A 13518-nucleotide genomic window follows, 5' to 3' on the forward strand; every position below is an offset into this window, starting at 1 on the left:
TGGTCAGCATTTTGCTTTCCATTGCAAAAAAAGCTAATGCTCAGGTATAAGATTAAGATAAAAGGAAAACTAAGCTTATTAGAAAAATTCCTAGTCACTTAGTCAAACATCCACACCTGCTGAAAGAGAATGGCCAAAGGGTCCTCAGGAACACTTGCTTTTCTATAGACACGTTTCCCCCTGAGTTTTCTAGGATAAAAAGCTCATCTTTTAAATAATGGTGTTTTGTTTAAACAATCCTTTGTGAGAGAGGCTTTGTACTGGAATGCCTTGTGCATATTAAAACTGTAAATAATCTTGTCATTTGGAATAAATCTTCTTAATGTGCGTGTTATAATTGAATTCATCTCTAATTAATGTAGCATTACCATGTGGCAAAGGTGGATTAGCTTCTGTTTTCTGATTGCCCTTGAACATTGCCTTGAAGTTGCAGGATTGCTGATGCAGTCAATAAGGGCTGTGCATTGATTTTCAGACACAAAGACCATCACCACCATGGCTGAAGACATGTCCCCAGGACCACCAATTTTCAACAGTGCGATGGCCAGGACCAAGATGAAACGCATGAGGGAGTAAGTAGCATGTTGCCTGCCCCCTAGGAAGGTGCAGTGTTAAAGCATATTGACCAAGTGTGTGACCCAGTCATGTGATACTGTCTTAGTCCATTTGTGCTGCTGTGACAAAATACCTGGGACTAAGCTGTTCCAACTTAGAAACTTCTCTCTAAAATTCACTTTCTGTATTGGTGCTGGTCAAATAATTAGGGAAGTTTGGCAAGAATTATTTTTCAGTTGATTTGCACTTATAGTATTCTTGCAGCACAGCACATTCTCATCCATGCTAATGTTTGAAAGCAAAGGAGAAAAAAATGCTGAAAATTATTTCCAAGCCTAAAGCTGTTACTATGTTTATATACTTATTGTTTTCTAGCCCTACCTGTACCAGAGTGGTCTTTTTTTATTATTATTATTATACTTTAAGTTTTAGGGTACATGTGCACATTGTGCAGGTTAGTTACATATGTATACATGTGCCATGCTGGTGCGCTGCACCCACTAACTCGTCATCTAGCATTAGGTATATCTCCCAATGCTATCCCTCCCCCCTCCCCCCACCCCACCACAGTCCCCAGAGTGTGATATTCCCCTTCCTGTGTCCATGTGATCTCATTGTTCAATTCCCACCTATGAGTGAGAATATGCGGTGTTTGGTTTTTTGTTCTTGCGATAGTTTACTGAGAATGATGATTTCCAATTTCATCCATGTCCCTACAAAGGACATGAACTCATCATTTTTATGGCTGCATAGTATTCCATGGTGTATATGTGCCACATTTTCTTAATCCAGTCTATCATTGTTGGACATTTGGGTTGGTTCCAAGTCTTTGCTATTGTGAATAATGCCGCAATAAACATACGTGTGCATGTGTCTTTATAGCAGCATGATTTATAGTCCTTTGGGTATATACCCAGTAATGGGATGGCTGGGTCAAATGGTATTTCTAGTTCTAGATCCCTGAGGAATCGCCACACTGACTTCCACAATGGTTGAACTAGTTTACAGTCCCACCAACAGTGTAAAAGTGTTCCTATTTCTCCACATCCTCTCCAGCACCTGTTGTTTCCTGACTTTTTAATGATTGCCATTCTAACTGGTGTGAGATGGTATCTCATTGTGGTTTTGATTTGCATTTCTCTGATGGCCAGTGATGATGAGCATTTTTTCATGTGTTTTCTGGCTGCATAAATGTCTTCTTTTGAGAGTGGTCTTATAATAGCATAATTACCGTGGCAAGAACTGATTCCCAGAAATTGAAAGTGAGGGAGTATGGATTAATTTTTCCCTCTGTAGAGGGAAACTACCTCCACCTCTCCTTGCTTGGAGGAGATAATATAGAAGGTGTTGCTAATTTCCCAGTTGATAGTCTTTAAAGAGAAGAAAAGTGGTTTGCTTATTTTACCCGTAAAAGTTAACAATGTGGTGTCAGATTTTTGATCTAAGACTTCATTACTTTTGCAAAGTACACAATACCCCATTTCCTAGCATATTATGAAATGTTTTAAATAATTAAAATGAAAATATTTTGCTAAATTAATTGGCCAAGATGCATTCTAATGATTTTATTCCTAGTGTGTTGTTTTTTTTCTCCTTATTGCTTGGCTGTAATTGACCAAGTACTTTCTGGCTCACCTTTTTAATGTGGGCTACTGCAGTTTGGGTTACTCCCCCATGGATGGTATTGCTCCTCTAGTGGAATAACCTGCCATCCTTTTATATTTTATATTGTGAATCCTTATGCCATTCCAGAAAAGGCAAAAAGGAAATCAAGGCTGCAAATCTGCGTATCTTTTGAGCATGTTGTGTTTTCTCAGTTTCAAAGACTTAGAAGCCAGCCAGAGAGAGGAAATCTTGCTGTTCTTTCTCTGCACTGTGATATACTGCATGCTCAGCATATGGATGGCAACTATTGGGATGCCAAGAAGAATAGTTAATGACATTTGTCTCCATAGAGATTATAATGTAGAGAAAACACAAAACTTCAAATGCAAAACGTTAAGTGACAACATAATGGTTATGTAATATGAGGTGATGATTAATAAAAGTCCCCAAATAGGAGCATGGCCATGAGCCAAATAGATGATGAGAGCTCTAAGGTCAGAAAGGGGAAGTTGGGAGACCTCTGGGAGAAGCAGGGACTTAGCCTTCACCTTGGCCTTCACAGAGGGATGTAATTTGGAGAGGTAAAGAAAAAGGAGGAGAAGCTGGAGGTCAGCAGATTTGGTGTCTGAGTCTTGGCTTCACTAATAAATGGCTGTCTAACCTTTGACAAGTGATTTTCTAAGATTCAGTTTCTTTATCTATAAAATGGTCATATTAATTGCCACAGCTGGATTCCCAGGAAGCATACTCAGAGATGGAGATTAATGTGTAGGAGGAGGTTTGTGAGGGAATCTTCTGGAGACCAACACCTGTAGAAAGGAGGAGGAAGGAAGCAGACTGGTCAGGGAGAAGTCAAGCTGTGACATGGGTCATTAGAGGCCTCTGCCAACCCCATTGGGAGTTCTGGGGCTAGATGGCCCTGCAGAACTGTGCTGAGTTGGGACAAGAGGGCCTTTGTAACCCCAAGTCAATCAGACATTGCATGTGGGCCACTCTGGGAAGGGGCCGTGACTGAACAAGATGTTCACTTCTGTATTTACCAGTATAGACTTCATCTAGATTTACCAGTTGTTAACACTTTGTCACATTTTTGTAATTTTTCTTTATATCTATCTATATAATATATATACATATACACTTATAAATTATTATTATTACTGATCCGTTTGAGAATAGATTCCATGCTTCATGATTCTTCAACCCTAAGTATTTAAATGAGTAGCTTCTAAAAACAAGAACATTCTCTTACTATAACCACAGTATGATGATTGAATTCAGGAAATTTCACATCAGTACATACTATTATTTAACATACAAATCCATATTCAGATTTCATTGATTATCCCAATAATACCCATTATAGCAATTGTTTTTCTGATTCAGGATACAAGCCAGGATCACACATTACACTCAGTTGCTATGTCTCTTTGGTGTATTTACTCTAGAATGGTTCCTTAGTCATTCTTCATCTTTCATGACACTGACATTTTTGAAGAGTGCAGGCCAGTTGTTTTGTAAGATATCTCTTACTGTGGGTTTGTCTGTTGTTTCCTCATTATGAGCTTCAGGTTATACACTTTTGGTGGTAGCCTACATAAGAAATATTGTGTGTCCTGAACTTTTAAACATTTAATTATAGGAAGTTTCAGCCACATATAAAAGTAGTCAGAGTAGTATAATTTTTCTATAGACTAATCAACCCAACCAGTTCAACAGTTATCACCCATGACCAATGTTGTTTTTCTATACTTCCACCTGTTCTCACATGTTACTTTTAAGGAAGTCCTATTCATCATATGTTATATCCATAAGTATTTAAATAAATATGTGAATTTTAATCTGCTCTTTGACACTTTCCCTTGGATGTCCATTAGGCATCTCAAGCTCAGGATTTCCAAAACTGAACTCCTAAATTTCCCTACCACATCTGCCCCCTGCACAGCCTTCCCCATTGTTACATAAGCAAAGGCAAGATCTAGTTAAGAAAGAACCTTCCAGCTCAATAAGTAGTGCCTGAAGGCTTACTTAGTGTGTGACAGTTTAAGGATATCAGGCAAATGACTTTGTCATCTCCTCTATGAAGAAGTTGGGTGGCAACACACCTGGTGATCATGCTGCCATCCTTCTCCAAGTTCTCTAAACTGGGGGCCCTGGGGCTTTGTAAGTATTAATATATGCGATGTCAGGCATAGAGTAGACCCTAGCACAGTGGTCAGAAGGGGAGATGCAGGGGGCAAGCCGCTGGGATTTATATCCCTCCTTGCCACTGACTAATATGTGTCCTTGGACAAGTTAACCAAACTCTTTGGGCCTCAGATTTCTCATCTGTGAAGTGGGACTAATAATGATTTTTGCCTCATAGAGTTGTTGTTAGGGTGAGTTGAGATAATGTATGAAATGCACTAAGAATAGTTTATGGCACATAGTAAGTGCTCAGTAAATGTTAACAACTTAGACTCAATATATGTGTGGTTGCTTCACTTTGAAAATCCCCAAGCCAGGTGTCTGAAGGTGTTGACATGTGTTTGTGATGTTTTATACCTGAGGGCATTGGTAAGTGAAGCAGCTGTTTGTTAAGACATGCATGTAGTATCTTTTTAGCATGTGAAGAGTGCTAGTGCCAATTCTCTGAGAAAATGCCATGAAGTTGTTTAATATAAATTCCAGACATTTGCCATTCTCCAACTGACTTCTGGCCACAGCCACTTCTCACTCTTGCAGGGCGACTACTCCATAAATGAAACTCCCCTACTGGTGCACAGACAACACCAGCTCTCAGAAGTTATTAGGTGGTACTGCTCAAAGTCATTGGAATGTTGGCAAAATGACAAGAAGTCAGTGTTGACTTCTTTTCTGACTGAGGAATTTCCATGTACATTTGAAGAGAGGTTGCTATTCATGTATGGATAGATAAATGATGAATGGATAGATTAATTGATGGATAGGTAGGTGGATGGATGGGTGAACGGGTGGATAAGTGGGCCTTTGTGGCTCCATGGTCCTCCTGAAACTTCTGCTCTTAGGAAAGGGTTTCTGTTCAAAAAAGTTTTTTGTTTTGTTTTGTTTTGTTTTGTTTTTTTACAACTCAAGCCAGATTAAATTCCAGGCCTGGCTCCATGCTCCCACTAGAAGCCAAAAAGGAGACCCTGTGGAATGACGGCTCGTCAGCTTTCAGCTCTAAGGGGGGCAAGGGGCACACTGTGACTAAGACTGGTCCTTTAACTCACAGAGGCCAAGGCAATGTACACGAAGGGCCTGCTCTATCTAAATGAATTATCCTCTTGGCCTCAGCTTTATACATCAAGTAAGACCACTGGTGTCCTGTGCCTTACTACTTAGAGTGTGGTCCCTGACCTGCACCAGGGACATCATCTGGAAACCCGTGAGAAATGCAAACTCTCTGGCCTCATCCCTCCTGAATCAGAATCTGAATTTTAAACTATTTGGAAATTCATATACACATTAAAGTTTGAGACATTTGTTACCAGAATGTGAGTTGGAATCAGTCTTAATAAAAATCAAATATTATATAAAATATATTAATATATTTATGTTTTAAGGCCCTAATATTTTTGACTTTTAAAAATTTACTTATGCTGGGAGTGGCAGCTCACACCTGTAATCCCAGCACTTTGAGAGACCGAGGAAGATTGATCACCTGAGGTCAGGAGTTTGAGACCAGCCTAAATTACTAAAAATACAAAAATTAGCCGGGCATGGTGGCACACGTCTGTAATCCCAGCTACTAGGGAGGGTGAGACAGGAGAATCGCTTGAACCCAGGAGACAGGTTGCAGTGAGCTGAGATCACGCCATTGCACTCCAGACTTGGCAACAAGAGCGAAACTCGGTCTCAAAAAATAAAATAAATTCACTTATTTTCCATTTATTTTAATAAGGAGTATATAATTTACATGCAGCAAAACTCACCTCTTTTTATATACAGTTCTATAAATTTTGATTTGTATACAATAAGATTCACTCTTTTTAGTAAACAGTTCTATCAGTGTTGACAAGTGCAAATAGTCGTATAATTATCAGCACAATCAAGATTATTATAGAACAGTTCTCTGTCCCCGAAAATTCCCTGTGCTCCCCCTTTGTAGTCAGCTCCTCCCACCATACCCTGTACCTCACAACCATGGTCTACTTTCTGTCCCTATAGTTTTTCCTTTTTATAATGTCATATTAGTGAAATCATGACTTAGCATCATAGACCCCCATTGTAACTGGATAGTTAGTTATGAATATGGATCTAGATCTATGCATAGTCATATGCTAGAGCCTTGCAATTTTGAATAACTTCATTCTCCACAGAACTGTCACAAGGAGACTCAGGTCTGGCATTAAAGTCACAGGCACCTCACTAGCAGCTGTCCCGAAGGTTTCTGTCCCCAGTAAGAGTCTGCTGTTAGAGAAACTTGCTACCCAGAAAATTTTGAGGCTGAACTGCTGGTTTCCCTGTCAGACTTGTCAGCTTTTTGCAATGGCTGGGAGGCCTTAGTTCCTGGAAACAGTGTGAGTAGAGGGAGTCTCCTTCGTCTTGCTCTATTGAGATTTCTAGGGATCAGATCCACCTCACTAAAAAGCTCAATAATGGAAAAGGCCTGAGAATCTGGGGGAGCTTCTGAGCCCACTTTTCCAATTGGAAGTCAGGGACCTGAAAAACATCTGGGCCCTAAGAAACAGTTTAACGACAGGGATGGCATCATTTTCTGGTGACATTCTCTGAATCACCTTTGCATTGCCAATTCATGCAGTGAGCACAGGAAAAAAATAATCTTTGTAGGGATACGTGTTCTCCACTTTAGGAACTGCAATTACACATATAGTAGGCTATTTGAAGTTGTCCCACAGCTTACTGGTGCTATGCTCTCTTTTTTTAAGGCTTTTTTTCCCTCTCTGTCTGTCATTTTGGATAGTTTCTTTTGCTATGTCTTAAAATTTATTAATCTTTTCTTCTGCAATGTCTAATCTACTGTTAATCTCATTCAGTGTATGTTTATAAATGGACATTGTAAGCAGTTTGAGATTCATAGCAAAATTGACTGGAACATTCTGTGTATTCTTCATCTTAGACATTAAGTTTTCATCTCTAGAAGTTTGGTTTGAGTCTTTTTGTTACATCTTTCTTGTCTCTGTTTAACATGTTCAATATTTCCTCTATTTAACAAGTAGAGTACAGTTATACTAATTATTTTGATGTCTTTGACATTGTGAGTTAAAACTCACCCTGTGTGGGTGTTGGATAATTTTGTATTCCAATAAATAGCCTGGATCTTTGTTTTAGTTGCTTGGAAGCAGTTTGATACTTTTGGTTTTTACTTTTGAGCTTTGTTATGTGGGACCAGGGCAGCATTTAGGCTACAGCTGGTTATTTCCCATTACTGCAGCAAGACCCTTCTGGGCTCTCTATGCAATGGCTGATGAATGACCAGGTTTACCAGTTTGGCAAGTATGAAGGTCTGAAGAGGCACTATTCATGGCCCAATGTGAGCCCCAAGTACTATTCTCTCTCATCCTCTCATGTCCTTCCCTCTCTCAGCTCAGTAATCTCCTCACATGCACGTGCTGGTCTACACTCAGCTGAATCACACTGTATGTGTGGGTATACACAGGTTTATTGATTTCTTTTGCTTCACATTTTTTTAAACTGCTTTTGTTTTAATACTTTTGTTAATTATGTAACATGTTTCCATGGGTCCAAAGTCAGATCTATTAAAAGCCATATTTAATGAAGACTAGCTTCTATCCCTGATCCCTTGCCCTATTTCCTCCCTTCCATGTTTAAAAATTTCAGGGCTCATCCTTTCATTTAAAAATATATTCAGATAAATGAATCTCTCTCCTACTGCTTAAGAAATTGGTAACATATTATATACATTTTGTCTCCTTTATTTAGTAATATATGCTGGAGCACAGTAGTATATGGCAATATTCTTCACTTCTTTTTACAGCTTCCAAGTTCTCCTCTGTGTAGATGTACTATTGTTTATTCAACCTGTAACCTAATGACGGACATACGAGTATTTGCAATCTTTCGCTAGTACGAATAGTGCTGTAATTAATAGCCTTGCACATTCAGGGTTTTTTGTTTGTTTTATTGCCAATGTATCTTTGAGATAGATTTCTAGAAGTGAGATTGCTTAGTTAGAGAATAAATGCATACATAATTTTGGTAGGTATTTCCAAATGCCACTTTGCATTCCCACCAGCAATGTATGAGAGTGATGTTTCCCCACAAAGTACGTTATCAAACTTTTGGAGTTTATTCTGCCTGTCTGTCTGTCTGCCTATCTATCTATCCATCCATCCATCTATTGTATATCTACTTTTGTCTTTTATAAATGTAGTATTTCATTGTGTGGTCTATTTTACTTGCTTTTGGTATATTTTTTGGAATTTAGGAAGCTATATTTTCATGTCTTACAGCAAACACACTTGAGATTAAAGTACACAAAATGTCCCCACATCTAAATTTGGAGTGGAAAGGAAGAAACCACTTTTAGCCTCAGGTTTCAGCTGAGATATCCAACACAGCTTTCCAGAAACCTTGCTTACTGGGAGTCAAATGGTGTTGCTTGGAAAGATTAATAAAAGCGATACTTTTTTTTCTCATTTAGCTATTTAGCCAGAGATTTTTGTTTAAATTATCTTAATGAGGAGTAGGGGTTTGTGGTGTTCTAAATCTCTAATATCTAGGAGGAATCACCTTTCCAGTGCTGCTGATTTTGGTGTCATCAGTTTTAGATTATTAATGCCTAGAGATCAGACATTAGTCTGGCGTTATTAATGCCATAGAGATCAGTGTAGTGACATGCACATCATGCCCAAGTGGGCATTGCTTCTCCTATATGTGGACATTGTGTTTATAGTATTTATAGAGGAAGATGAGGGGTAAGGTGATCTTCATAGAACTGTCTCATGCCCTGGTATATTGAATGGCTACCACAGTGCATGCCACTGCTGATGCTCAAAACAGGTTTCTGTATTTTTGCATCTGTGTCATAGATGCCTGTTCTCCTCCCCAGGTCAGAGCACAGCCCTGGTATAGTGCTGCCGTGAGGGCTGAAGTCAACTATTTAGAGGCTGCAGAAGGCACAGGGATTTTCTATAAATAACAGTGAGGTCAGACCTCATAACTGATTCAGTCTCAGATAGCCGGTTCACAAGTTCTTGAAATTTCTCTTTCACTTTCAATCACAGGAAGATCTTGACAGGAAGATCTAAACAGAACATGAGAAGTCCATGATCTTTATTGTCCTTCTTGTTAACCTGATATATAGCTCATGGTACAGTAGCAATCACTTGTAAAAATGATGGTGAGACATTAAGCACTTGCTAAAAATGTTCCTAAGATGGGGTAGTAACATGAAGTTTATAATTGTACCAGCTCAGTTTTTGAACTGGACCAAAGCGATAGCAATGTTTATATGGAGGGAAACTAACTTTCAATGCATGCCTCCTTTGTGCCAGGGAGTATGCTAAGCCAGACACCTTCCGTTTCCTGAAGTTCTCACCATATACCTGTGAGGTGCGGAGGATTCTCCATTTTATAGGTAAAGAGTTTGTATTTCAAGAGGTGAAGAAACCCTCCCATTGCCATATAGCTAGTAAGTGGCAAGGCTACACTTCAAATAGAAGTGTAGTTAATTCTAAAACTAGAGCTGGAAAGTACTGCCAAGATGAGATGGGAACAGTGGGAGCTGAGTGATGCTAAAGTCTAGATCTCATCAGGAACTCTAAAGAAGCCTCTTAATTACCACAGGCCTTTTATGTACCTGGCATCATGCTCTGGAACCTATTCGTTTTCATTTGGTAGCCATAAGTACAAACCAACTCACCTTAGAGATGCAGAAGCTGTGATTCAAAGAGGTTAAGTTAAACACCCAAGACCAAAGCTGGCTTCTAGGGTTGGTCTGTCTGCTGTCATATTTTATGCCCTTTCACATGCTTTTCTGAATTGGCAGGTATTGGTATTTGTATTTTGACAGCATCTCATTCTCTGAGCTCAGGCTATTACTCTGTGTGTGTGTGTGTGTGTGTGTGTATCACTAGAATGTACTATTTTACTATTTCAAGATTTCCAAGTGCTTTATGAACAAAGCTCATTCTGTTTCACTGATTGAAGTAACCCTTTAATGGAGAAACAGATGCAGTGATGGTTCTTTTCACATTCCTTTTCCAAATCTCATTGAAAAAGTGCTAGTTGTACCTCCAACATTTCCTTTTTAAAATAAAAGGTCAGTATCAGGCAGTGTTTCTGAAGAAACTGCTGATTGAAATCAGCATTTCAATTTCAAAACAACAAAAGTTTGTACGTAACAAAAGCTTGGTAATCAGCAAATAAGGGTTCCTTACCCAAAGAGTAGTGGTTCTAAATTTATATGTCGGTTTTAAGAGATCCTTTAAAGAGCCTGTCAGACCTCTTACTCAGCTGTCTCAAGGCCTGGAAGCAATTAATTGAATTCTTCTTGAGAGTCTGTTAGGTGTGAGGCATTGTGCTTTGGGGCATAGAACAAAAAGACACCTTACAACCTAGCTAGGGAAACCGGACACCTGTAAGTGTGATTTACAAGACTGAGGGCAAATGCCAGGAGCCACTGGAGTGGAGCCAGCACTCTGGAAGTTCAGAGGAGGAGGCCCATCTCTTATAAAGGAGTGAGCAGATTCATGCACTTCTCCCTGAAATGGACCTGTTGTATTTGTTTCCCTGCTCCAGGAATGACTTATCATCTTTCTCTGAAGCGGAGGTTCACTAGCATAACTGTAGCCCAGATATCAGCCAGCTTGTCCCTGCCTCTCCAGATCTAGGCAACTTTGACTTAAGCCCTTAGGACATGCCCTATGGTAGCTCAAAGCCTTTCCTAAGACTTCTACAAACTCTTGGGTGCTGTGATGATCTCATCCTCTGGGCTTCTGTCTCTATTGTCCCCATTCTGACCCATATTGATGCAGAGTGAAAAATCTAGGCTTTTAATTCATTTTCCCCAATACTCCCTGTGATGGTTAAGTGAGTGTCAACTTTATTGGATTGAAGGATGCAAATCTAGTCAAGGGTGTGTCTGTGAGGGTGTTGCCAAAGGAGATTAACATTTGAGTCAGTGGACTGGGAGAAGCAGACCTACCCTCAGTCTGGGTGGGCACTATCTAATCAGCTGCCAGCATGGCTAGAATAAAAGCAGGCAGAAGAACGTGGAAGGACTAGACTGGCTGAGTCTTCTGACCTTCATCTTTCTCCCATACTGGATGTTTCCTGCCCATCAGACTCCAAGTTCTTCAGCTCTTGGACTCTTGGACTTACACAAGTGGTTTGCCAGGGGCTCTCAAGCCTTCGACCACAGACTGAAGGCTGCACTGTTGCCCTCCCTACTTTTGAGATTTTGAGACTCGAACTGGCTTCCTAGCTCCAGATGGCCTATTGTGGAACTTCACCTTGTGACTGTGTAAGTCAATACTCCTTAATAAACTCCCTTTCATATATACATCTATCCTATTAGTTCTGTCCCTCTAGAGAACCCTGAATAATGTACTCCTATTCACCCAAATCTTCTGTGAGTACACTTGACTTTTTTGAAAATTTGAAAGCTAGCAATAAAAGCCTCATGTCACAAGGACATAAGCAACTTCAAACTAATCATTAGGCATCCCTGTTCTTTAAAAATGCTCTTTAGCAGGTGGGCCCTTTGGAAAGGAGGCTCTGAGATGATTTTCATGTGGAAAGGTTTCTGGGGATGGCCAGCTCTCTGGATCCATTTATATAGGGGCAAGGAAGGAAACAGGAGTGGGTAGAGAGAGAAGGTGGGCTGTGGTACCATCTCAGCAAGGCCTGGCCAACAGCACAGGGTGCACTGAAGTTGGGATGGCCTTGCAGAGTTCATTGAGGGGGCTGAGCTCAAGAGCCCTGCGTCTACCAGTCACTCACTGCAGGAATGCAGGAAGGGCATGAGCCCTGATGAGGCAGTTCTTGAGCTGAGCTCAGCTGAGGGCAATTCTTCAAGAGGGCTGATGGCTGAAATCTGTCTCCCAAGGGCACTCCAAGTAGGTGGAGAATAAAACTTCTCTATTTTGAAAAACAGTCTTCATCCCCAGCTCCATTTCAGTTTTCTGGCATCTCTCACTTTCCCACGTTTCTCAGGAGCAAAACAAACTTTTCTCATGCGGGCACCTGAGTCATTCTTCTGCTTCTCTACTAATAACTATGTCCTCAGGCTTTCATCTTTCTTCACAAAAGTCATCCTTGCCTATTGTTTTCTAAATAAATAATTTCCGTGTGTGTGCACGCATGTCTGTGCCAGCTGATGCTTAACACATTTGTACCCTAATTCCATTTGCTCCATTTCAGTAATGATGGGAAGCATCAGAGAGATAAATCGCTATAATGAGAACAATGTGGATTTTAGGACCTGAACAATCTGGGTTTGCAACTTGGCTACTTTTACTCTGTGGTCTTAGACAAGTCCCTTTACTTCTCAGAGCCTCGGTTTCTTCACTTGTACAATGGAGGAATAATTAAAAATAGCACTATATTGTGTATTAAGTGGTCACCCAATAAATACCATCCCTTCTACCCCTCTTTCTTGGCCACTTCAATTGCCATTCTGCAGGCCCTGACTTTATGAGTTAGTGTCTCATTGACTATGAAAATATTTGTTCTGTTAGTTTTTTCACTACACAAATTTGAAATCCTGCTTCCAAGCAAACAATCCTAAAGCAGACCCATTAGCTATTATCAACTGCAAAACAGATGGCCAGGGCTGGGGTGTAGGGGGCGTGTGGGAGCAGAGTTCAAGGACTTCTTGGGCAGTATTTATGTTCATAGTGCCAAGGCTTCTTCAGTGTTCCTAGTAGCTCCTGTTTACTCTTTCTTGTTCATGTTTCTTTTTTCTTCTTAGAGCTGTAAGTAAACTATGTTACATGTATTTGATTTCCATTATGACCATGCCTGAATTGTAGTAAAGTGTACTTTTCCCAGCTGAGGGCTAGATATTTTTAAACAATTAAGCATGTTTTATGATAAAATTAAATAAATGGATACAGCTGTTCCTATAGTATTTTGAAATATCTATATTATATTATTCAGTGTTGAAAACCCTAAACACCACCAGGTACTACAGGCTAAGCAGGAAGTTTTGTTTTTATTTCTGTATCATTGAGTTTTGCCTAATAGTTTTCAAATTGCCAAATTAGAAAAAGAAAGCATGCAACATGAACCTTTCAATTCTCAGAATAAACTGTCATATCTGGGCTTCCAATGCCTGGGATCTCAGAAAGGAGGCAAGTTTATTCTGACAGTATGGTATGAAGATATTGACAAAAAAAATTTACAAAGAGATTATTTTGGATTCTTGATAAGGTG

The 13518-nt window shown here is 39.8% G+C and overlaps 1 protein-coding gene across 32 annotated transcripts in view; it reads left to right on the forward strand.

Moving 5' to 3' along the window:
- Positions 1 to 13518, forward strand: part of NEK11 (NIMA related kinase 11) — a 323672-nt gene that overhangs the window by 246270 nt on the left and 63884 nt on the right. For 22 of the 32 annotated variants that reach the window (XM_063704183.1, XM_063704186.1, XM_063704189.1 and 19 more), the window contains one exon: positions 476 to 572. The exons of the other annotated variants lie outside the window; for them this stretch is intronic. In XM_063704183.1, the coding sequence (XP_063560253.1) occupies positions 476 to 572 (97 nt within the window). The remainder of the gene's footprint in view (positions 1 to 475; positions 573 to 13518) is intronic. 32 annotated transcript variants of the gene reach the window in all.

Source organism: Gorilla gorilla, chromosome 2 (genome assembly GCF_029281585.2).
Source record: "Gorilla gorilla gorilla isolate KB3781 chromosome 2, NHGRI_mGorGor1-v2.1_pri, whole genome shotgun sequence".
Taxonomy (NCBI): domain Eukaryota; kingdom Metazoa; phylum Chordata; class Mammalia; order Primates; family Hominidae; genus Gorilla; species Gorilla gorilla.